This window comes from Hyla sarda, chromosome 2, assembly GCF_029499605.1.
Source record: "Hyla sarda isolate aHylSar1 chromosome 2, aHylSar1.hap1, whole genome shotgun sequence".
In the NCBI taxonomy this organism is placed as follows: Eukaryota; Metazoa; Chordata; class Amphibia; order Anura; family Hylidae; genus Hyla; species Hyla sarda.
In genome coordinates this window covers 413,660,831-413,687,827 of record NC_079190.1, presented here as the reverse complement: position 1 = coordinate 413,687,827, position 26,997 = coordinate 413,660,831, and the positions used below count along the sequence as shown (strand labels likewise).

General features: G+C 41.6%; 1 protein-coding gene across 5 annotated transcripts in view; it reads right to left on the bottom strand.

Annotated features, from left to right (window-relative positions):
* STS (steroid sulfatase) overlaps window positions 1–26,997 on the bottom strand; it is a 254,228-nt gene that overhangs the window by 68,506 nt on the left and 158,725 nt on the right. For 4 of the 5 annotated variants that reach the window (XM_056558853.1, XM_056558855.1, XM_056558852.1 and 1 more), the window contains 3 exons: window positions 19,856–19,993; window positions 15,797–15,956; window positions 3,355–3,476 (listed from right to left, as the gene is read on the bottom strand). In XM_056558853.1, coding sequence (XP_056414828.1) covers window positions 3,355–3,476; window positions 15,797–15,956; window positions 19,856–19,993 — 420 coding nt within the window. Of the gene's footprint in view, window positions 1–538; window positions 694–3,354; window positions 3,477–15,796; window positions 15,957–19,855; window positions 19,994–26,997 lie in introns of those variants that run through there. The other variant, XM_056558856.1, reaches the window with a different exon arrangement.

Genomic DNA, 26,997 nt, shown 5'->3' with positions numbered 1-26,997 from the left:
TAGCAGAAGGTCGGGGCAGGCAGCAAGGATCGTAGTCAGGGGCAACGGCAGAAGGTCTGGAAACACTGGCAAGGGACACACAAGGAACGCTTTCACTGGCACTAAGGCAACAAGATCCGGCAAGGGAGTGCAAGGGAAGTGAGGTAATATAGGGAAGTGCACAGGTGATAACCCTAATTGGAACCACTGCGCCAATCAGCGGCGCAGTGGCCCTTTAAATCGCAGAGACCCGGCGCGCGCGCGCCCTAGGGAGCGGGGCCGCGCGCGCCGGGACAGAACAGACGGGGAACGAGTCAGGTAGGGGAGCCGGGGTGCGCATCGCGAGCGGGCGCTACCCGCATCGCGAATCGCATCCCGGCTGGCAGCAGGATCGCAGCGCCCCGGGTCAGAGGACGTGACCGGGGCGCTGCAGCGGAGGGGGAGAAGCGAGCGCTCCGGGGAGGAGCGGGAACCCGGAGCGCTCGGCGTAACAGGAGTTATTTACACATCAATTTGAAGACATGAGTGATGCACAACCATTATTGCCAGAGGATGTAGTTAACAGGGATATGTCTCAGTCAGGCAGCATTACACTCATGGACGTATGGTGTGATGATGATGTTGTACCCACTGCTGCTTCCTTTCTTGAGGTGTCAGATAGCGGTGAAGGTGTTGATGATGACGATGTGTCCGTGGATGCCACGTGGGTGCCCGCTAGAAGAGAAGAAGAGAGGGAAAGTTCAGATTGGGAGACAGAGAGGAGGAGGAGACCAGTTGGAAGCAGGTGGAGGTCATCTCAAGGAGCTAGTGGCACAGTCAGACAGGATGCATCGGCATCCGGGGTCAGCAAGACGGGATGCCAATCAACGCATGCTGTTAACACCACCAGAATGCCGTCATCGCAGAGCTTAGCAGTGTAGCATTTTTTTGTGTGTCTGCCTCTGACAACAGCGAAGCCATTTGCAACCTGTGTCAGAAGAAACTGAGTCGTGGGAAGTCCAACACCCACCTAGGCACAACTGCTTTGCGAAGGCACATGATGTCACATCACAAACGCCTATGGGATCAACACGTCAGGACAAGCAGCACACAAAGTCAAAGCCGCCATCCTCTTCCTGGTCCAGCAACTTCAGCCAGGGCAACCACTGCTGCCCTCCTGGCCCCCTCTCAACCACCCGCCTCTCCGTCTCTCGCCTTGAGCAGTTCCTGCTCATCTGCCCACAGTCAGGTGTCTGTCAAGGAGATGTTTGAGCGCAAGAAGACAATGTCTCAAAGTCCCCCCCTAGCCCGGCGTCTGACAGCTGGCTTGTCGGAACTGCTAGTCCGCCAGCTTTTACCATACAAACTGGTGGAGTCTGAGGCCCTTAAAAAATTTGTAGCCATTGGGACACTGCAGTGGAAGGTACCCGGCCGAAATTCTTTTGCACAAAAGGCAATCCCCAACCTTTACTCCATTGTGCAAAATGAAATTATGGCATGTCTGGCACACAGTATAAGGGCAAGGGTCCATCTGACCACTGATACCTGGTCTGTAAAGCATGGTCAGGGCAGGTATATCACCTACACTGCGCATTGGGTATACCTGGTGACGGCTGCCAAGCATAGAATGCAGAGGAGTTGGTGACACCGCCACGACTTTCAGGCAATCCTGCTGCCACCTCCTCTACTCCTCCTACTCCATCCTCTTCCATAACCTCCTTGGCCGAGTCCTCTTCCACTGCTGCGTCTTGCTCAACATCACCGGCACCCCCCAGCTCCCCAGGTGCTATTCCACATCTCGGATACGGAAGTGTCACGCCATCTTGGGGTTGACTTGCCTCAAAGCGGAGAGTCACACCGCACCAGCGCTCCTGTCGGCCCTGAAGGCACAGGTGGACCAGTGGCTGACTCCGCACCAACTGGAGATCGGCAAGGTGGTTTGTGACAACGGAACAAATTTGTTGGCGGCATTGAGGTTGAGCAAGTTAACCCATGTGCTGTGCATGGCACATGTGTGTAATCTGATTGTACAACGCTTTTTGCTCAAGTACCCAGGCTTACAGGATGTTCTGAAGCAGTCCAGGAAGGTGTGTGGCCATTTTAGGCGTTCCTACATGGCCATGGCGCACTTTTGAAAAGGATTTCTTTGTGTTTTTCACCATCCTGCATTATAGAGTCTTCTGGACTTTATGATAATTTAAACTTGAATTTTCAACAGTACTAACCCTTACACAAAGGAACGCTTGTTGCGTGTGATTTTTTAACTTACATTTTTAAAAGTAAAATACAGAGAGGGAAGAACTCTGTTTCTTTATTTGATGAAAAATTTTATTTAGAAAAGAATTTCTTTGTCTGTTTCTCCATCCTGCATTATAGAGTCTTCTGGACTCTTGGATATGCGCTTGTTCTTATTTTTCCGCCATGTGTACATGCCTAATTTTTTGGCCTCTGGTGCTGCACTTTTTATGCTGCTGCAATTTTTCTGGGCGCTGCTACAGCTGCGGCTGCAACAATACCAAATTTTTGAGGCATGTGTACATGCCTAATTTTTCTGGTACTCTCTGCTGACATCTCTGTCCATTTTAGCAAACGTGCATATTAGATGTGTGGTAAGGGTAGCATGGTGGCTCAGAGGTTTGCACTGCTGACTTGCAGAGCTGGGGCCTTGGGTTCAAATCCCACTATGTGCTGCCTAAAGGGGGGCTCTAACTATGTGCTGCCTAAAGGGAGGCTCTAACTATGTGCTGCCTAATATGGGGGATCTAAATATGTGCTGCCTAAAGGGAGGCTCTAACTATGTGCTGCCTAATATGGGGGAATCTATGTGCTGCCTAAAGGGGGGCTCTAACTATGTGCTGCCTAACATGGGGGAATCTATGTGCTGCCCCATGTAATGTTCACGACATCACTAATCTGGATATTTTTTTTTTGTTTAAATACAAAATTTTTTTATAGTATCCATAGGATAATCCCTTTAAATGAAAACCTCTGGCAAAAAAATGTAAATAAATAAAAAACACATTGGTCCTGGTCCACAAACCAAACATTTTAAAAACTGACTTTAAAAACTGTGATTACCTGACCCTACTGTTGTGTTGTATCCTGGTTTCTCCCTATACAGGGAAAGCTGAACTCTCACTGTAAAAATGTATAGGGGTGACCTATAACAGTACTGTATAACAAATGAAGGCTTGACATTTGGGCACAAATGTTTATATGACTTCAACTTATTTATCAACATGAATGATTTAACATGACTATGTTAGCTATAACACCATAATAGTGCTTTAACACAAGGCAAAGTGGGGTTTTTCTTAGTGTTTGAAGCAAGTGCTATGACCATTTTATTTACTTAAGGCATAAATGTTTTATTTAGAAACATAAAACTTGACTTACTGTTTTTTTGATTCCACCTTATTGCATTTAAATATGCATTACAGTAATGGAAGAGGAATTCATGTTCGGATGTGACACTTTTTCTTTGAATTAAGGGCATAAGGTCCAATCCATCAATAATCCTGAAGAAAAAGAAAATGTAAAAAAAAATACATAAAATGGTTAATGAACATAACGGTGAGCATAGCACTTATTCTACATTAGCATATAATAGTTTTTTTCCGCATTGTGATTGATGACAGTATTTGTTGTATAGCTAGTTATCATTCTAGTAGTTAAATTGATGGCTGTGGATTTATTTTAAGGCTGTTATTATCATTTGTAAGCTATAAAATGCAATCATAGAGGGGGAGATTTATCAAGGGATTTAGAGCTCTTTTTTTGCTTACAAAAGTTGCACGTGCTCCTAAGCTATTTTTTTGTGTGACTTTTGGCTGTAGGCTAAAAATTACAAAAGAGCTTACCAAAGCAAATTAACTTTGCAGTAGTCAGGGATCTATCAAATTCAAAAGAAGCACAAAAAGTCGCAACCACCTCCAAAGCAGCGTAAATGTAAGCCAGTCCGAACCTGGCTTACAAAACTTGCTTTGGAGAGCAGGATTTCAGATTTCCCGCTGGGAGCCGAGATCACGGCTCCGCCGGAAAATATGAAATCATAGCTGCATAAAGGAGCCCTGGCCCTGCACACCAACACCCCCCAACCCCCCTCCCCTACCGCTGCACATCTCACCCTGCCTTCGCCGCTTATCTCACCCTTCCGCTGACGCTCATCTCACCCTGTCCTGCCATTCTTCTTGCCCCAGCGCATCTCGCACCCGCACTTCCTGTTGCAAGACTACAGCTCCCTGCTTGCCCTTACAGTGAGGACATGCTGGGAGTTCTATTTGTGGCGGGTGGTTTATGCAGAGCCGACCGGCACCCAGAAATGTGAAAATACACTGTGATTTCATATTTCCCGGGCCAATGATGAAATCACAGTGTAGTCTCCTATTTCTGGGAGCCCTCCACTGCCCGGCCTCAGGCCTGCATCAACCACCCGCCACAACTACAACTCCCAGCATGTCCTCACTGTAAGGGCATGCTGGGAGTTGCAGTCTTGCAAGAGGTATTACAGGTGACAGCAGCGCTGGGGCAAGAAGAGCGGCGGCGGCAGGGTGAGATGATCGGTGGCAGCAGGGTGAGATGTGTGGCGGCCGGGGAGATGAGCGGTTGCGGCAAGGGGAGATGAATGGCGGCAGCAGGGGGAGATGAGTGACGGCGACAGGGGGAGATGAGCAGCCGCGGTAGAGGGAGATGAGCGGCAGCAGCAGGGGAAGATGAGCAGAGGTGGCAGGGGGAGATGAGCGACGGTGGCAGGGGAAGATAAACGGCGGCAGCAAGGGGAGATGAGCGGAGGCGGCAGGGGGAGATGACTGGTGGCAGCAGCGGGAGATGTGCGGTGGCCGGGGGGAGATGAGCAGCAGCAGGGTGAGATGCACGGCGGCCATGGAGAGATGTGCGGCGGCAGGAGGAGATGTGTGGCGGCTGGGGGGAGATGAGTGGTGGCGGCAGGGTGAGATGAGCGGTGGCGGCAGGGTGAGATGTGCGGCGGTGGGGGGGGAGATGAGCGGTGGCAGGTTAAGGTTACGGGGGAGATGACAAAGAGAAGAATACATTACCTACAGTGAAATATGGTGGAGGTTAAATTAGGTTTTGGGGTTGTTTTGCTGCCTCTGGCACTGGGTGCCTTGAATGTGTGCAAGGCATCATCAAATCTGAGCATTACCAACAGATTTTGGGTCACACTGTACAGCTCAGTGTCAGAAAGCTGAGTTTGCATCCGAGTCCTTGTGTCTTTCAGCAGGACAATTACCTCAAACATACGTCAAAAAGCACCCAGAAATAAATTGCAACAAAGCGCTGGAGAGGTCTGACATGGCCAGCAATGAGTCCAGATCTAAATCCCATTGAACACCTGTGGAGAGATCTTAAAATTGCTGTTGGGAAAAGGCACCATTCCAATAAGAGAGACCTGGAGCAGTTTGCCAAGGAAGAGTGATCCAACTTTCCGGCTGAGAGGTGTAAGAAGCTTCTTGATGGTTATAGGAAGTGACTGATTTCAGTAATTTTTTCCAAAGGGTATGCAACCAAATATTAAGTTAACAGTGCCAATAATTTTGTCCATCCCATTTTTGGAGTTTGGTGTGACATTATGTCCAATTTGCTTTTTTTCCCTCCCTTTTTTGGTTTAGTTCCAATACCCACAAAGGGAATAAACATGTGTTTAGCAAAACATGTGTTACTAAAATCCTTTTCTGTGAGAAATAATTAATTTTCTTGAAAAAATTCAGGGGTGCCAACATTTACGGCCATGACTGTCATACATAAGCAAAACCAAAGCAAGAAAAAAACGCTTACCAAAGCAAACAATGAAAAATGTCCCGGAAAGAAGTTTTCTACTTCCTCTTGCTCTAGTCATGTAATATTTTTTATTTTAAGTCAACAAAAAAATATTTGCTCTTTGAATATAAGGAGAATATAAAGAAAACTGTAAAAGAACATTTACAAATAAGTTATTAAACAAGATATCTATAATATTTGTTTTTATAAACAAAAAAATATTGATTGTTGATCAGTTGATTAGCTGACAACTCTGCCCATTAGCTGTTTGGTACCCACAATACACTGGGCGAGAAGCAGTTGGCTCCATAATCCATGTAGTGATGGCATAGCATTACTTCCAACTTATCTCCTATTGAAGTGAATAGGAGCTGAGAACGCCGTAACATAGAATATGGAACCAATTGTTTCCCGACCCATTCTTTTGTGAAAATCAGGCCCTGAAAACAGAGCAGTGGGGATCAGGGGTGTAACTATAAGGGGTACAGAGGCTGCAGTAGCACTACGGCCCTGGTGTTAAAAGGGGCCCCAAGGCACATTTGCCCCATAAGAGACCAGTATTGTCAATGGCACATGGAGCCCTGTTGCAGATTTTGCATCGGGGACCAAGAAGCTACAAGTTACGCCTCCGGTGGGGGTGCAGGGGGTCAGCACCCATGCTGAAAAATTATTGTAGATAGGCCATCCACAGAATTTCCCTGCGAAACCCTGTTAACCCCTTTGGAAATCCACAAAACCTGTACAGCAGATGTGTGCTGGGGAAATTAAGAATGAGCTTTGGAACTAAGCACACACTGTATGTTGCAGGGGCTGTCTGTTTATTCTAGATAGCACTTAAAAATTGTGCAGATAAAAATACAATTCATCAAACAAACAAAAAACAAAGCTTTAAATGGCCATCTTGATTTAAACATTTTAAATGTTTATGCTTTTGGAACCTGGAAAAAAGTTTTTGGTGTTAACTTGACCTTTAAATTAATTCCTTATTGTAGTATCTGTGGTATCTGGAAAAGCACATGTGATCCATATAGGCCAGGGGTACTCAACTGGCCAGTCATCTGGACCGCCCGCTGGATCTCCCCTCATTCATTTGTATAAGTGTCTTCAGACACCGATACAAATGAATAGCTGTGGATGAACGCTGTGTCTCTGCCCGCCCGGCGCTTCTTTTGTGATGTAGGCTGCACTATTAGCACTGCCTGCACCATCTGCTCTGGCCAGACCACCGTTATTGCTACCGCTGCTTTATACAGTGGTGGATTTTGGGAAGTAGCGTGGTGCGGCGCAGCGTAACATGCTGCTCGCAGGCAAGCCTGATGCCTGGCACGCCTCCGAGACTGAATATTGGGAGATGGGGCGGGGAGGCTGCTGGGAACAGACGTGGCCCGCTCAGCCACACACGTCTGTTCTCAGCCCCGCCTGCATGTTCCATCATGCACTGAGTGAGGGGGAAAAAGTGAATGCCAGCCTGGTACACTGGTGTCCTGTCATTGTCGGCTGTGAGCGCTGCCAACCTGCGCTAAATCCCCTGCCACTGAAGCTGCTGAGCGATGCTGATCTCCTGTCAGAAAGGTGAGAAGGGGGATGAGAAGGTGCACAGCGGCATCATTCTTTGTGGGGTCACAGTGGCATCATTGATTGTGGGGGCACAGCGGCATCATTCATTGTGGGGGCACACGGGCATCATTCATTGTGGGGGCACAGTGGCATCATTCATTGTAGGGGCACAGCGGCATCATTCATTGTGTGGGCACAATGGCATCATTCATTGTGGGGGCACAGCAGCATCATTTATTGTGGGGGCACAGCGACATCATTCATTGTGGGGCACAGCGACATCATTCAAGCAGCATCATTCTTTGTGGGGGCACAGCGACATCATTCGATACAGGGCACAGTGTTTGTCAAAATTATATTTGGGTACATAGTGTGTGGCAGTAATATACCAGGAACATAGCATGTGGCAGTAATATAATAGGGATATAGCTTGTGGCAGTACTATACCAGGGGCATACCAAATGGCAGTACTATACCAGGGACTATAACAGGTGACAGCAGCGCTGGGGCAAGAAGAGCGGTGGCAGGGTGAGATGATCGGTGGCAGCAGGGTGAGATGTCCGGCGGCCGGGGAGATAAGCGTTTGCGGCAAGGGGAGATGAGTGGCGGCGGCAGGGGGAGATGAGCGGCGGCAGCAGGGGGAGATGAGCGGCAGCGGGAGATGAGAGGCGGCAGCAGAGGGAGATGAGCGGCCGCGGTAGAGGGAGATGAGCGGCAGCAGCAAGGGTAGATGAGCGGCAGTGGCAGAGGGAGATGAGCGGCAGCAGGGGAAGATAAACGGTGGCGGCAGGGGGAGATGAGCGGAGGTGGCAGGGGGAGATGACCGGTGGCAGCAGGGGGAGATTAGCAGCGGCAGGGGGAGATGAGCAGCAGAAGCAGGGGGAGATGAGCGATGGTGGCAGGAGTAGATAAGCGGCGGCAGCAAGGGGAGATGAGTGGAGGCGGCAGGGGGAGATGACTGGTAGCAGCAGCGGGAGATGTGCGGCAGCCGGGGGGGAGATGTGCAGCAGAAGGGTGAGATGCGCGGCGGCAGGGGGAGATGTGCGGTGGCTGGGCGGAGATGAGCGGTGGCGGCAGGGTGAGATGTGCGGCGGTATAGTGCCCTTGGTACTATACCAGGGGCATACCAAGTGGCAATTCTATACCAGGGGCATACCATGTGGTAGAAATATAACAGGGATACAGCATGTGGCAATAATATACCTAGAGCACAGCATGTGGCAGTAATATATTAGGGGCATAGCATGTGGCAGCACTATACCAGGGGCATAGCGTGTGAGGGTAATATACCAGGGCACAGTGTGAGGCAGTAATGTATCCAGGGGCATAGCGTGTGGCAGCACTATACCAGGGGCATAGTGTGTGGCAGTAATATACCAGGGCACAGTGTGTGGCAGTAATATATCCAGGGGCACAGCGTGCAGACAATAATATATACAGGGGCATAGTGTGCGGCAGTAATATATGCCGGGGTTTAGTATATGGCAGTATTATTTTTAGGGGGTACAGTGTGTGGCAGTAATATATTTAGGGGTACAGCGTGTGGCAATAATATATTTAGGGGTACAGTGTGTGGCAGTATTATATTCAGGGGTACAGCATGTGGCAGTATTATATTCAGGGGTACAGTATTCAGGAGTACAATATGTGGCAGTATTTTCATGGGTACAGCGTGCAACAGTTTTATATTAAGGCGTACACAATGCAGCAGCATTTTTATTTAGGGGAACAGTGTGGCAGTATTACATTGCAATATTTTATTGTCTGTGGCAGTATTATTTTCATGGGTACAGTATGCGGTAGTATTATTTTCAGAGATACAGTCTGTGGCAGTATTATTTTCAGGGGTACAGTATGCAGCAGTATTATTTTCAGGGGTGCAGTAGGCAGTGGTATTATTTTTAGGGGTACAGTATGCAGCAGTATTTTCAGAGATACAGTCTGTGGAATAATTATTTTCAGGGGTACAGTATGCAGCAGTATTGTTTTCAGGGGTACAGTAGGTAGCAGTATTATTTTTAGGGGTACAGTATGCGACAGTATTAATTTCAGGGGTACAGTATGCAGCAGTATTATTTTCAGGGGTACAGTAGGCAGCAGTATTATTTTTAGGGGTACAGTATGCGGCAGTATTATTTTCAGAAGTACAGTAGGTAGTGGTATTATTTATAGGGGTACAGTATGTGGCATTATTATTTTCAGGGGTACAGTAGGGAGCGGTATTATTTTTAGGGGTACTGTATGAGGCAGTATTATTTTCATGGGTACAGTAGGAAGCGGTATTATTTTTAGGGGTACAGTAGGCATTGGTATTATTTTTAGGAGTACAGTATGCTGCAGTATTATTTTCAGTGGTACAGTAGGCAGCGATATTATTTTTTGCGGTACAGTATGCAGCAGTATTATTTTCAGGGGTACAGTAGGTAGCAATATTATTTTTAGGGGTACAGTATGTGGCAGTATTATTTTCAGGGGTACAGAATGCGACAGTCTTCAGAAAATACAGGAAACAGTACATTTACATCTTTCAGAGTTCAGTCATTTTTATCTATATCCTTCATGGCACTGTGATCACTAGGTGTAAACCAGGCCTTAGCGATTAGCTTGGACCTTTACCAGTGACAGACCGGGATGAGCGGACCCTCACTAAAAATAGTTGAGTACCCTTGATATAGGCCCTACCTTCTATTTTACAGGACTTAATCTGCTTGGTGCCAAATGCTGTACCTTTTGGTGGCAGGTGGTTCTAATGCTATGTCTGACAGGGGCCGCACTCACCAGTCAGGTCTTTTTATTCTAATCCAGCCAGCATAGCGGTGTTATAGGCGGGGGGAGCGATGTTGGAGGCGGGAACTCCGGGACAAATTGTTTTGTGTGGCTTAGCGCACTTGCTCTAGACAGCTAGAGGAAGTGCGCTAAGCCGCACTAAACAATTTGTCCCGGAGTTCCCTGCCTCCAACATCGCTCCCCTGCCTGAAACACCGCTATGCTGGCTGGATTAGAATAAAAAGACCTGACTGCTGAGTGCGGCCCCTGTCTTTCTTTGCTTTTGCATTATGCTCCCTGATTTGGCTACACACCTCCGCTGCATGCTTTGAATGGATCCCGTCCTGTATGCAATGTCCGCTTAGAGTGTGGCTTAATTAGATTTGTGCTGGCTCCTGTCTCTTTTTGCTTATTGCTAATGCTATGTATGATCAGTGTATATTGAGCGAACAAATGATTTCTCTAGATGAAAATTTACTCCTTAATGACGCAGGACGTATATTTACGTCTTGTGCCGGCTCCCGCGATATATCAGGTCGGTCCTGGCAGCCATCAACGGCCAGGACCCGCGGCTAATACAGGACATCACTGATCGCGGTGATGCCCTGTATTAACCCTTCAGACGCGGTGATCAAAGTTGACCGCCGCGTCTGTAGTGAAACAAAGTATCCCGGAAGCCCAGCCGGTCCCGAACAGCTTACAGGACACCGGGAGGATCCCTATCTGCCTCCTCGGTGTCCGATTTGCGAATGACTGCTCCGTGCCTGAGATCCAGGCAGGAGCAGTCAAGCGCCGATAAAACTGATCAATGGCATGTTAATTCATGCCAGTGATCAGTGTAAAAGATCAGTGTGTGAAGTGTTATAGCCCCCTATGGGGGCTATAACACTGCAAAAGAAAAAGTGAGAAAAAAGTGTTAATATATGTGATTTAACCCCTTCCCTAATAAAAGTTTAAATCACCCCCTTTTCCCATGAAAAAAAAACTGTGTAAATAAAAATAAACATATGTGGTGTCTCCACATGCGTAAATGTCCGAACTATAAAAATATATCATTAATTAAACCGCACAGTCAATGGCATACACGTAAAAAACAATTCCAAAGTCCAAAATAGCGTATTTTTGGTCACTTTCTATACGATAAAAAAATGAATAAAAAGCTATCAAAAAGTCCAATCAAAACAAAAATGGTACCGATAAAAACTTCAGATCTCGGCGCAAAAATTAGTCCCTAAATCGCCCTGTAGGCAGAAAAATGAAAAAGTTATAGGGCTCAGAAGAGGAAGATTTATGAATATTCATCCCCCCTTCCTCCAGCTCTCTCTCTTCCCACCCCTAACTGGTCTTCACTGCGCATGTCAGGAAGCGGCACTTGCGCAGTAAAGACCAGTTAGGAGCAGCAGGGAGAGCCAAAGGGAGGATGAATATTCATAAGCGGGCGGCGCTGCGGATGGGCGGTGCTGATGTCACAGTGCCACTAGGCTCCTGAAAACCCCACCCATGCCAGTTACAGCCACATTTGCATATATATATAAAAACTAAGATTGCGGGTGAACGGCCAGACGGATTTGGGCAAGAAAGGGATCATATGAATCAGTGTCCCCCGCACCGTCAGTACCTGTGGTTAGTGCGGGAGTGAACATGTGTCAGTTTTCCTTTAAACCAAGAGTAAAGCATGGTGAAGAAAATGTTATGAGTTGGGGCTGCCTTATTGCCTTAAGACCTGGGAATTCCATCACAATTGAATGCACTACTGTATGAATTCTTTATTGTACCAGAGCATTTTTGAGGATAACATGAGAACATCTGTAAGAAGAGTAAAGGTCAACTGAAAGTGGACCATGAAACATGAAAATGACCTTAAAGATATTATAATTCAACCAAGAAATAGTTATCAAAAGGAAATGGAGGTTTCCTGAATGTCAAGGTCAATGATCATATCTAAAGCCAACCAAGACTCTGTGGGGTTATTTGAATCCGGCTGTGCATGCAAGAAATACTTCACACAGTGCTGAATTACTGAACAGAATTCTCCATGACAGAGAATGATAGATAACTGCAACACCATTGGGGATAGTTTCTGCTTACTACCAGATATCAGAGAGACTTGTTTCCTTTTTTTTTTTTTTTTTTTTTTAGAAAAGGAAATTAAATATCTAAATTTTATGTTTAGTAATAGAGAGGAGTGAATGTCCAGAAGTTTATTTTCCCATAAAATTGTTTGTTAAACTTGATTCTCCAGTATGTACATAAGCAGGGACTCTTGTCAAAGACAGGAATCCCTACTCCTGCACAATGACCAGCAAAACATACACTGTATGCTTTACTGCTCAGTTAACATTAGCTGGGCCAGAAGCATCAACAACTATTTGTTCATCTACCTCAAAGTGTATGTTTTGTTACTCAATGTCCAGGAGCAGGGACTCCAGCCTTACAAAGGAGTCCCTGCTCCTGTGAGTATTTTCTGTAGAGCCCTACACTATTAATGTAGGTTGCCATATGACTGGCCTGAAATGTTTTGAAAATCCAGAAATCTAAATTTTGTGATACATTTGAGCTACATTCAGTACGTGGAGAATCAATTTTCTCATCTCTGTATAGCAAATTATTGCATAGCTAAATTGCTAGATATATATTTTTTTTATTTACATGACTTTTACATTTCTAGACTTATGTAAAAATATGTATAACTGTGAAGATTAAACCAAAACTTATGTCCAATAAAAAATAAAACTGATTATATATTCTGCATATTTTGCTATAATTATCACTAGTATTACTATTATATATTAGTATTATTACTACTAGTGTAATGTTTACTATTAGCAGCAGTAATAAGTATTATAATACATTTCAACAGAGCTTCAAAACATATTATCAGTATTTAAAATATGTTTCTGTTTATCCATGTCTTGCTACTTACAGTACATGCATAATAGGCAAAATATAATGATATTTTGTGCTGATTATTTCTTGTAATAATATTGAACTTTACATTTTGGCTGCGTGAAAGTTTCTGTAGCATTAAAAAATAAATTTAATGCAAAGTGAGAAGATTTGCTTTTCATTTGGCTGCATAATTCCAGCAGCATTTGTTTAAAAAAAAATAATAAATTAAAAGAAATCTGAATAATGTGCTTACTGTTCCTTTGCATTTCCTCTCCTAAAAGCACTCAATAAATCATAAACTTTGGAGTGCCTCTTCAGTGCACTTGGGCAAAAGTAACTGTCTGTCAGGCGGTGCTCCATTCCTGCTGCACAAAATTAAAAGTGACCCTGCTGTTGATAGCAACTTAACATTTAGAATGCTAAGAAAATGCTCTAATGCACTTTGATGAACTAATTCAACTACAAATTAACTTAACTTTAAATTGGGAGGGTAAAGCAGGTCAAGTTATAAAGTGCTTGGCTTTCTTTTACCACTTGGCTGAGATGAAGACATAGATTAGAAAGTTACGAAAGTTGGGCTTACACTTAAACAACTTTTAAATAAGTAATTGATTTATACCTTTGTTGGAAATGTTCTGCAATTTAAATAAAGCTTCACATCTGAAAATATAGCGCTATCAAGCAATGTTTTCAGAAAATACTCTTGTAGCAATCTTAACTGATAAAGAGCCAGACAACCTGCTCCACTGGAGTTTAGCATTTGCCATGCTCCTTACAACGCATCCGTTGTTATTAAAATTCCTGTTCTGTACAATATAATTATACAGATTTTAATCAGATACTTAATAGAATGTTTTTTTATATGGAACAATAAGCTAAATAAGTCACCACCCAGCATTTTGTATGACTGCACGATCTTAATTTTCCCTGCTAGGTTGACTTTTAGCAAAAAAATATTTTTTTCATTTACTGAAGTCAGTAAAGGCATATGCATTTTTTCCCCTGTTAAAGGGGTTGTGCGCTGCCCTGACTTTCGGAGCTGCGCTCACAGCGTCCAGAAGTTCATTACTCCGAACGCTGTGTGCGGGCTTCCATGTTCGCAGCCGCCGGGCGTGACATCACGCCCGGCCCCTCACGATGTCTAGCCCGCCCCCTCGTGATGTCTCGCCTGCCCCCTCAACGAATCTATGGGAAGGGGGCGCGACCGCTGTCACGCCCACTTCCCATAGACTTTGGTAGAGGGGGCGGGCATGACATCACGAGGTGGCTGGCGAGGGGCCGGGCGGGACGTCATGCCCGGCGGCCGCGAACACGGAAGCCCGCACACATCATTCGGAGTAATAAACTTCCGAACACTGTGAGCGGAGCTCCAAAAATTAGGGCAGCGCACAACCCCTTTAAATGGACAAGTTTATATAGACCTAGAATAAAAAATATATTTTGAGAAATATTTAAATAGCTGTCACTGAAATACAAAAACAAAGTCTATAATTCATTTCTTAAAATGATTTAATACAGATGCTCCGACTTTTTTAAAGTTACTCTAGCATCACTTTTTTGCCCACAAATCAAGCAACATTCTATGATTGACTCTTGGTTTTGGACCATTTGGGACTTGAGATCCTGACCACGGCTTTTTTTCAGGATTGTTTGTTGCCTTGTCTTTTTTGTTGCCTCACACTTGTGGTTCCAGTCCAGATATCAACTTCTTCTTTTTTCTGACTACTATTGTATCTCATATTTTGGTCTTCTACATCCTGTCCACTTTTCTATCGATGACCACAGACTTACATCAATACATGTTGTTTAGTGCAGCGTAACTACCATTTGATACTATTCTGGAGGCCATTAACTGGGAAACTAACTGGCAAAGTCCATATCTTCTTTTAGGGGTTAAGTGTAAAGAATGGTGGAATGCTATATGCCGCTCTGTATCAGAAAAAAATCTGGAGGCCATTAACTGGAAAACCAACTATGGCAAAGTCCATAAAGACACAACTGCCATAAAGACATAAACAAAAACAAAGGCTATAGCACCAAACTGGAGACTCCAAGTATTGTGCAAAAAGGAGCTAAAATTTATTGTTTCCCAAACAATAATTTTTTGCTCTTTTTTGCACAATATCCAAAGTCTCCAGTTTGGTGCTGTGTTGATTTTGCTTGCATTTGTTTCTGGATTGGCTGTCTGGACGACCATGTGAACACTGGACAGGTTCAGTGCAGTTTTTTCTTTGTTGCCATAAAGACATATAAAGAAATTAATCAGCACAGAACGTTGGACTAAAGAAGAACCTACTGTATACGGTCATATGAATGTGTCCCCTGCCATTTTTGGCCTTTTTTCTCATAGTGAATCACAAGTCTATTTCTATTGGTTTAGAAAAAGAAAATACCCTACTGTTAAGCTAGAAACTAACACAAAATGGGGTATTTCGTTGATCTATCTATTGGTCTAAAAGAATGCAGGGACAAAGTATTAAAGAAAAAGGAAAAAAAATTATTACTGCGGAATATCCAGATTCCATCTGGCAATCGCCACCACTGAAATACTTCAGTGGTAGGACCATTGACGGCTATGCAGTGCTTGCAGATTTCTGCACAAAGAATGAACATGTTCATTCATTGCACAGAACAATTCCAGTGGCAGAATTGTCTGGCGCTGAAATTCATCAGTGTGAAAGGGTCTCATGGAAAGAAGAATCCAGGTCTTGAGGTAGTAGTCCTTAAATTATTCATTTCTTTATTCATTCAGCATACACATTTGAGATAAAAAGAACAATATTAATAAGAAGTTTGTGACACAATCATCACAATATTAAAACATTTTTATACCACCACTCTCAGTATTTACCTGTCCTGTGGAAGAGAAGCACCACTGAGCTTGACAACTGTGGGGAATATGTCCATGTTACTTGTTGGTTCATTAATAACTGTCTCTGGTTTTATAACCCCAGGCCAAAAAAGAAGTCCAGGAACACGTATTCCTCCTTCCCAGTTAGTCGCTTTTCCTCCTTTGAAAACAACAGTCACAAATATTTTTTCATCTGTATTAAAAAAAATGCCCTTTCTTACAGTGAAAAGGGCCGAAACTACACCCATATTTTTTTTTAATGCAGTGTGACTATAGCCTTAAAGGGGTACTCCACTGAACAAAAATATTTTTCTAAATCAACTGGTGCCAGAATTTTAAATACTTCTATTTAAAAATCTTAACCCTTCCAGTAATTATCAGTTGCTATATGCTCCACAGGAAGTTATTTTCTTTTTGAATTTCCTTTCTGCCTTACCACAGTGCTCACTGCTGACACCTCTGTTCATTTTAGGAACTGTCCAGAGTAGGATCAAATCCCCATAGCAAACCTATCCTGCTCCATACAGTTTCTAAAATGGACAGAGGTGTCAACAGTGAGCACTGTTGTCAGACAAGAAGGAAATTCAAAATGAAAAGAACTTCCTGTGGCGCAAATAGCAGCTGATATGTACTGGAAGGGTTAAGATTTTTAAATAGAAGTCATCTACAAATCTGATAAACTTTTATAAAAACATTTAAAATCCAGGATCTTAAGATTGATAACATATATAATTTCCCCAAACTAAAAATATAGAAATTAAGTTAATAGAAATTTTTAATTTAAAGGAATTAAAAAAAAGACCAGACAGGTTCCAAACTACTAAAATGACAGACAGTAATGTACCATTTTTTCTGTATTATTTTGAACATGTTCCCTTGTTCTCCAAAGTGTGATGCCATTATTTAAGAATTTTAAAAGTATGTGCTTGTCATTTTGATGCATCTTGGTGTGTAATTTTTATTGCCTTGGAAACCTTTTAGGGTGCTTTCACATCTAGGACTTGTGGATTTACCAAATACCCTATCGATTACAATGAGCCACCCAGAGTCAGAAAGTGTCTCCAGTTGGCTCATTTTCCGACCGTATGTGGTTTTTGAAACGGACTGAAAAACACAGCAGACCATGGTTAAAAAAAATCTATACAGTCATAAAATTAGCCAGCCAAATACATTTTTTGATTCTGGGCAGGTCATTGAAATCAGTGAGATACGGCGTGGATCCGGCAGCAATATGGCAGGAGGTGGTTTTGAAATTCTCCAAGCATATTCTGCTGCCCAATTCAAAAATCCTAGATGTGGATGCACCATTAGGCTGATGTCAAACACAGCAGCTTTTTTGGAAAATTACCACTGCGGTTTTTGAGCTAAAGCCAGATGTGGATTCAAAGGTAATGGGAAATATAAATGAAGGACTTCTATTTCCTGCAGTATCAGTTTAAAAAACAAAACAAAAAACTTCCATTTGTTACATGTATTATGTTTTGTATTATGTATTTCACAAGGGCATGTCCCCATCCTTGTCCTCTTATTATAATGAGAAACTGTAAAAATGAAAACAATAATTTTGAGCTGTACTGGGCTGTTCAGCAAGTAAAAAAAATAATAATAATAATAATAATAATTACCTGAATAAAGGCAGTTCTGTAATGCCACAATCCCACAGTATAGCAATGCCACTTACTAGGCAGCACTCGAATCTTCAGAAAATATGTACACTATATATTTATTTTCATTGATCACTTGATTTCAAACTTGCAATGCAGCATTAAAAAGAACCTGTTATCACTTTCATGCTGCTTGAACCACAAGTTAAATAACCTATAAATACGCCACTACAGCGTATAGGGTAAACCCACCAAAAGTAAAAGATGTATATAATAAAATGAATAGAAAATGTATTAATCTGATAAATCAATAACCATAAAATTTAATAAATATGATTTTATTTTACAAAAAATACATATATCATACACAAGCAAGAAAAGTTGGTAATAATATATAGCTATATAACATACATAAAAATAGTAATCATTAGCGCAATTTGATAATGTGTATAATTATTTAAAAAATATATTTTATATATATATATATATATATATATATATATATATATATATATATATGTAAATAAATGAACTTAAAAAATGCAAAGGATAGCAGGGACGGGAAAAGGATATAAAAAAGGTTGTAAAAAAGGAAGACGTAAATGTCGGGGTCAACTGATCACCAATGGATCATAGAAGCACCTTTTGCTAAAAAAATACGTGCAATGTGACACTCAATTTAAAGCATAACAAGTGTATTTAACCTTAAAGATAAAAATGCATAAAGTGCAATGTGCAACACAGAGATATACGTGTATACAATAGATATAAAAAAGGAAAAAAACAGTGCAAGAAACCAAAAAATAAGGTGCTAAAAGTAAAGGTGTCAGAATGTAAATACTTGACCCCACATGTAAAAAGAGGATGGGTTCCACGTCCCTGCAATCACCTCCAACGCGTTTCACCGTGACTGGAGCTTTTGATACTCCTTGACAAAGCCGGTCACGGTGAAACGCGTTGGAGGTGATTGCAGGGACGTGGAACCCATCCTCTTTTTACATGTGGGGTCAAGTATTTACATTCTGACACCTTTACTTTTAGCACCTTATTTTTTGGTTTCTTGCACTGTTTTTTTCCTTTTTTATATCTATTGTATACACGTATATCTCTGTGTTGCACATTGCACTTTATGCATTTTTATCTTTAAGGTTAAATACACTTGTTATGCTTTAAATTGAGTGTCACATTGCACGTATTTTTTTAGCAAAAGGTGCTTCTATGATCCATTGGTGATCAGTTGACCCCGACATTTACGTCTTCCTTCTTTACAACCTTTTTTATATCCTTTTCCCGTCCCTGCTATCCTTTGCATTTTTTAAGTTCATTTATTTACATATATATATATATAAAATATATTTTTTAAATAATTATACACATTATCAAATTGCGCTAATGATTACTATTTTTATGTATGTTATATAGCTATATATTATTACCAACTTTTCTTGCTTGTGTATGATATATGTATTTTTTGTAAAATAAAATCATATTTATTAAATTTTATGGTTATTGATTTATCAGATTAATATATTTTCTATTCATTTTATTATATACATCTTTTACTTTTGGTGGGTTTACCCTATACGCTGTAGTGGCGTATTTATAGGTTATTTAGTGGTTGTTTTGGGTTTTCCCCAATTTTATTTAGACCACAGTATATAGGACTTTTTTAGGTTGTTGAACCACAAGTTATCAGGTGTAACTTTTCCCTGCCAGCCTTGATTGATGGATACCTTCCTGTTTAACCTCTTGGGGAGGCAGGGCATATGCATACGCCCTGCATCCCCGATCCTTAAGGACTCAGGGTGTACCTGTGCGCCCTGGTCCTGTTTACCGGGTTTAAACCGTTCTCACCAGCAGAGAACGGATTAAGCCCGGTGGGTCCCAGTTGCTATGGGCAGGCAGGACCCATGGCTAATGCCGGGCACGGCTGATCGGGCCGATGCCCGGCATTAGCACTTTAGACGCCGCAATCATAGTTGATTCAGACAAAAATCCAGATTAAAAAAAAGTGTAAAAAAAAAGTGTAAAAAAAATTCCATGAAAGTTCATTAACCCCTTCCCTATTAAAAGTTTTAATTACCCCCCTGTTCCCATTTTTTTATAAAATAATAAAGAATAAAAAATAATTATATGTGGTACCGCCATGTGCGTACATGTCCAAACTATTAAAATATTAGGTTAGCTAAACCATACGGTCGATGGCATATCTATTAATCAAGGCTGGTGGGGCAGGAAGAAGCCACTGGGGGAAACTCAATAATTAGTGATTCAGGCAGCATGAAAGTGATGATATGTTCCCTTCAAAATGCCTAACACCAAAAAATGTTGCCTAGCAACAAAGAATCTTTTTACCCTAATTTCCCGTTAAATTTTTTTGTGTCAAATAATAAAAACATTATAAAATAAAGCTCTAATGCTATAATTGACAGCTACAGTATCTTCTTTTTATTACCTTTGAAGATTCCATTGTATCCTCCATGAACTTCCCCAGAAGAGGAAACTTCTTCCAGATGAGCTCCATTATCAGATGTAAAATATATTAATGTGTTGTTTTGCTGTTTATTTTTATGCAACTCATTGACAATTTTCCCTTTAGAAATAAATGTGTATGTTAATAAAATGTCATGTAACACATTACAAAGCATTGACCATACAATATAACATTAACAATTCATTAAAAGGGTTTAAAGGGTATACCTTTGCAACCATTGCTTTTATTGTCTCAGTATTCTAAAATAAAAACTGAAGCAACTGTAAAATAGGTGTTTATAAAAAAAAGTCATATTGTTTTGTTTCTACAACTCTTATGCTGAGTAAAATATATCCATGGTGGCAGACAATAAGTTCTGTGTATTGTAAACTTGTGGTCATGTAGTCTCTTACTTTCTTCCATTTGTTCCTTACTTTGTGCTAAAGTACTTTTGGTAGGTAAGCCAGAGGAAAAGAAAACCAGTTTATTCACTGTCTGGCTACAATGGATATGCACAGTTTGTGTAGGAGCTGTAGAATTAGATGGAAGGAATTTTTTTTATGAAAATCTAATGCAAAGTTGCTTTATTTTTCATCTAATAGACTATAAGAAAAAAACTTGGTTAGAATGGTACATAGCTTTAAACCCCTTAAGGACACAGCCCATTTTGACCTTAAGAACACAGCCAATTTTATTTTAGCATTTTCGTAAACAGCGCCATACATTTACGGCGCATGTCCTTAAGGGGTTAAACTTGATAATAACATGTACAAATCCTATACATTTCTTGCTAAAAAATTATAATGCAATATAGCACATTAATGCAGAACTATCATCTATACCCTATTTTACCCTTTAGATATGATGATGTAGAGTTTACACTTCTTTGTTTAGCTATAGTCTTCCAATTCTCTATTGGACACTTCCCACACTTTGCCACAAAGCAAACATCATCTAAAGCATGTTCCATAAAGATTATATTGACTTATTGTATTCTCATGGTATACCAAGTCAACTAATCCAAATTGAATCCATGTTGAACTTGCTGTTATGGTGGATTTAATACATGAACATGCAGACATCAACTTGATAACTGCTAAGTCTTGTAAACTTGGACCAGGATTTCTAAGGAAACCTCTCTGTAACTTGCCAAATATATGAGACAAATTAAGGCAAAGGGAGTGAATACTTCTCAACACTCGAAAAGCAACTGGCAACAACCAATCTTCATACTTTTGTTCTACCAATGTAGTGGAAGATAAGTAAAGTGCATGGTTAAAATATAACTTTTTAGATTTGATAAGTTCTTTTTAGAAAAAATAACTTTCTTACCATCCTCCAGTATCAGAGTTTAAAACATTGTGGATATTACAGTCACTCTTCTAACAAATTTTTGCTAACTTATAGAATCCCAAATGATTCGGTTTTGCTAATACTGTATGACATTTACAGTAACACCTACAGCATGCTTATCATCAGCAGAGAGGGAGAGACAACTGATAAAGAAATATTCACTTCTTGTAATGCAGAGAAAAATCTAGGTCATGATGTGACTAGCTCTCATGGGAATCACACATTGAGGAAAGCAAACGTAATACTGCTGTTATGAGTAACAACATGAGAACAATACTAATCACATTGTAAAAAGGCAGAAAAAATGATCACCCCTTTTATTCATATACTTACAAATGTGTTAATATATCCATAAAAACATCCATATATGCTGCTCATTCTAAACAGGTGGACAAGAGGCATAAAAGGTTAATAACCAAAAATGTATTATACTAAATGAATTTAACCCTTTAAGGACCCGGGCTTTTTCCATTTTTTCATTTTCAATTTTTCCTCCTTAACTTTAATAAAATCATAACTCTTTAAAATTTTCACCTAAAATTCTATATGATGACTTATTTATTGCGTCACTAATTCTACTTTGTAATGACATTAGTCATTTTACCCAAAAATCTACAGTAAAACGGGAAAAAAATCAATGTGCGACAAAATTGATGAAAAAACCCTATTTTATAAGTCTTGGGGGCTTCCGTTTTTACGCAGTACATTTTTCGGCAAAAATGACACCTTATCTTTATTCTGTAGGTCCATATGGTTAAAATGATACCCTACTTGTATAGGTTTGATTTTGTATCACTTCAGAAAAAAATCATGAATACATGCAGGAAAATTTATATGTTTAAAATTGTCATTTTCTGAGCCCTATAACTTTTTTATTTTTCTGTGTTCAGGGTGCTATGAGGGCTCATTTTTTGCGCCGTGATCTGAAGTTTTTAGCGGTACCATTTTTGTTCTGATCATACTTTTTATTCACTTTTTTGTGGTATTAAAAGTTATCAAAAATGTGCTATTTTGGACTTTGGAATTTTTTTTACGCGTACGCCATTGAACGTGGGGCTTAAAAAGCGGTATATTTTTATAATTCGGACATTTCCGCACGCGGCGATACCACATATATTTATTTTTATTTACACAGTTTTTTTTTATTCTTGGAAATGTCAGGTGATTAAAACTTTTATTAGGGGAAGGGATAATTGAAAGGGTTAATGATTTTTTTACACTTTTCTTATGCAATATTATAGCTCCCATAAGGGGCTATGACATTGCATTTACTGATCTTTAACACTGATTGATGCATCCCCATAGGAATGGATCAATCAGTGTTTTCGGCGATTGATTGCTCAAGCCTGGATCTCATGCTTGAAGAATTAATTCGGCAATCGGACTGCAGGAAGGAAGGTAAGAGACCTTCCTTCTGTGCTACAGCTGTTCGGGATGCCGCGATTATACCGCGGCGATCGCGAACAGCTCCCTGAGCTAGCCGGGCACTTTTACTTTAATTTTTAGCCGCGATCAGTGCCGCGCGCTATTAGCTTCACTATGACGCCGGGCCCGCCGCGGTATGATGCGGGGTCACCGTGTGACCCTGCATTATATATCGCAGGACCAGGACTCAGGGCGTAAGTTTACGCCCTGGGTCCTTAACAGGTTAAAGCCTTAAGGACATTGCAGGATATTTATCAAAGGATTTAGACAGTTTTTTCCTGTCTATATTTGTCGCACAGAAAGTCGCAGTCTAAATATGTGCGACTTTTTTGCGACTTTTGCTCTAGAGGATTTTTAGAACATGATGCATTCTAGTCTATTTTAGACGTAAATGCATTGGAAAATGCATTAGTGCTGAATTTATCAAAAGCAACTTTTCATCGGCTGAAAGTACGCCAAAATGTCAGACCATGTTGGAGCAGGTTTAAATACAGTCTAAAGCAGAGATCACGAAGTCTGTGCGCAGAATTTATCATGAGCCGTACGCCTTTTTATAAATTAGGCGCACAATAGACCGGCCTAACACTCTGTAGTTTGGTCTATATTGATACGGGACATAGCTTTGATAAATATCCCCCATTGGACGTAAATGTATGTCCTAATGCTCTCTTCACGCACCTCGGGTCCCGGCTTTTATTAGCAGTCCGGGACCAACCGATAATGGCGCACATCAGCGTTGATGTCTGCCATTATGGATGAGTGTATCGAATCTGATGAATCTGAATGTGCTACAAATTTCAGGAAACACGGGTAGGTGGGATGACCGTGAATCACATGCAGCATACAGCCTATCAGCAGCCAGCCACCCCTGTGATGGCAGCGATTCACCTCAAGCCCAAATCCAGCCTAGAAGCACTGATAGGGAAGGGAGAGAGATTGAGAGAGAAAGTGCAATTGTGGGTGTAGTACACAGCGACTGTGTGCTGCAGCACTGATGTGTACAACAACTGAAAAGCTAATGGTAGCCAGCCAGTTAGGGTGAGCAGAGCACTAAAAGCCCCAATCACCTGCTATTAGCTTAATACTGGCTGAGTAGCGGAGCGTATTGTCCTCTATTAAGTGTAACCTGTGCACTAGGTAGTGTACCATTTTGTTACTGTGAAAGGCCAGCCAAAAGTACACACCTGCTGCTGTTCGAGACAAATACTGTTTTAAGCATAGTGGAGCGCATTGTACTTCCCTCATAAGTGCATACCACGTACGTACATCTAAGTGGTGTACCATTTTGTTAAAAGTCTTAAGGGCCTAGTTACTTTGAAGGGCCAGGTAAAAGTACACACCTGCTAGTGTTATAGACAAATACTGTTTTAAGCGTACTGGAGTGCATTGTACTCCCCTCATAAGTGCATACTTGTATGTACATCTAAGTGGTGTACCATTTCGTCTTAAAAAGGGTGTCCCCACACAGGAACCTCTTCTTATTTCCACATAAAAACCCTGGTGTTTGTAGGTGGAAATAGAGAGAGGTTTCTGCTTGGGGCTGCCCTTTTAAGGGCAAGTAACACTTGCCAAGAAGGGAATTGATAATGCGAGAGTAGGGCCTTACAGGGAAAATTTTTACCCCCATCGGTTACAATGGACCATACATTGTTCCCTTCCACCTTTTAGAGGTCTTTGCATCACATCAATACTTGGTGGTGTAGGTGGCACATGTTTTTTTTTTTTTTTTTTGCACACCTTTCTTTTTGTTTGATTTCAAAAACATCTTTGGTACATATATTTTATCCTAAGACTATTATTAAAAGTTAAGTTTTAAGTAATGCATATCCTCAATACTTACTTGTGCACACTTTACAAAAGAGACCATTTTCTTCTGCCTATCTGCCTCAGTTAATATTCTGATCCTGCCACCCACCTGATGCCACACATCTGATGCCAAGTTTTCACCCACCTTCGTCACCGGTTACTGGTATTGCCAGCCACTGCCCCACTATGTCACCGGGTCAATTGGACGAATCCAATTTTTCTAATATTTGCTCATCTCTACCTGCCATTAACCCTTCAAATGCCTTGATCAATACTGACCATGGAATCTGCTGTAATGTGGTGGCTTTGTATGGCTTAACAGATGTTAAGCTTTGTATGGTTCACCTGTGGCACAACCACGGAGATCCGATGAGCCAAGATGGCGGACCGAGGTCCTCTCACCTGCCAATGGCCACTCTCATGGGATCATTTTTTCTGGTCTGATAGAGAAGTACATCGGCAGTTATACCGATCAGTGCTATGCCTATGTAAAATGTCTCTCATATGATCACAGTGCACTAGTCTGATTTTGTTGTAAGCAGTAGATTAATATAATTGAGTCAGCGAAAACAAATAGTATCCCCTATGGGGACTTAAAAAGAGTAAAGTAAATAATAAAAAAGATACATATAAAATCCCTTCCAGTATTAAAAATGTTAAATCTCCCCACCAATTAAAAAATAAAATAAAAGACAATCAAACATATTTGATATTGCCACGTTCAGAATTTTACAAACTATTAAAATATAATATTTATGATCCTGCACGGTGAATGGTGTATATGTAAAAAAAATACAAAATGCCAGAGTTGAAGATTTTTTAGTCACATTATATGTAAAAAAAAAAAAAAAAAAAATGAATAAAAAGCTATGAAAAAGTCCAATCAAAAGAACAATTCCCTACAATTTTTTTCCATGGTATTTACTGAGGTTTCCCTACATTTTGCACTTTTCCCTACATTTTGCTTTTTTTACACATGCTTTGATGTGTTTTCTGATGTTTTCCTAAGTGGAAATCCACCACATTTTCTGTGGAAACCTTAGTAAATATGTTTTTTGTAGGTTTTTGTGAAAATATTGGGGACACACCCCTTTTCTGCGACTACGTCCCCTTTCCCTGTTGGTCACACCCCTTTTTCGGGTTTTCACAGTAAAATGGAGAGTTAGTCGGTTTATTTAATTTCTGGCGCAATGAGTCAGAATTCTGGCACAATGAGACAGAATTCTACCGCAATGAGACAGAATCTGGTGTACAACCTGACAAAACATGTGGGGTTTACAATAGTAAGTCAGGGCCACTGTGTCAGTTGCACTGCCTAAAAAAGTTTTTTTATTTTTTATTTTGCCCAACAAAATTCTTCCTTTTTTGGGGGGGGATGAAAGGTGCCTTTACAAATTACAATTGGATATGCAAAAGACAAGCCCTCATAAGGCTATGCGTTTGTAAAAATAAAAGAACTATGTCTCTTTAAGAGCAAGGGGGAAAAATGAAAATGTAAAATGGCTGTGTCCACAAGCACAAAACCCACTGTGTCCTTAAAGGGGTACTGTGGTGAAAAACAAATGTTTTCAAATCAACTGGTGCCAGAAAGTTAAACAGATTTCTAAATTACTTCTATTAAAAAATCCTAATCCTTCCTGTAAATATCAGCTGCTGTATGTTCCAGAGGAAGTTATGTAGTTCTTTACTGTCTGACCACAGTGCTCTCTGCTGACACATCTGTCTATGTCAGGAACTGTCCAGAGCAGGAGAGGTTTGCTACGGGGATTTGCTCCTACTCTGGACATTTCTTGACATGGACAGAGGTGTAAGCAGAGAGCACTGTAGTCAGACAAAAATTAACTATACAACTGTCTCTGTAGTATACAGCAGCTGATAAATCCTGGAATGATTAAGGTTGTTTTAATAAGTAATTTACTAATCTTATCTTATTTATCAACTGGCTCCGGAAAGTTAAACAGATTTGTAAATTACTTCTATTAAAAAATCTTAATCCTTCCAATAGTTATTAGCTTCTGAAGTTTTCTGCCTAATTGCTCAATGATGATGTCACGTCCTGGGAGCTGTGCATGATGGGAGAATATCCCCATAGGAACTGCACAGCTCCCAGGACGTGAGTCATCAGAGAGCAGTTAGACAGAAAACAACAACTGCTGCCAATGAAGATGCCGCTCTGCTACAGGAAACTCACCACTGGGACGCACCACCGCCGGGACCGCATGGAGGACGCCGCTCGCGCCGGGACCGCTCGGGACATGGCATGGCCGGGTAAGTGACGGCGGGGCCGGGTATGGGACACTTAGCAGAGCGGTGTGTGTCCTGATCCCCGTGATCCGGACTCACACACCGCGCTGCTAAGTATTCTCATAGCGAAACGCTGCTATCTGACTAGCTTGACTAGCTGATAGCAGCGATCGCTGGGGGGGGGGGTGGATGAAACCCCCCGTGGTCGCATGGTAAGATGGCTGGCTATCAGTGATAGCCACCATCTTACCGGGCGCAGCGGGATTCCCCGAGTAGCGGCAAAAATGTTCATGACG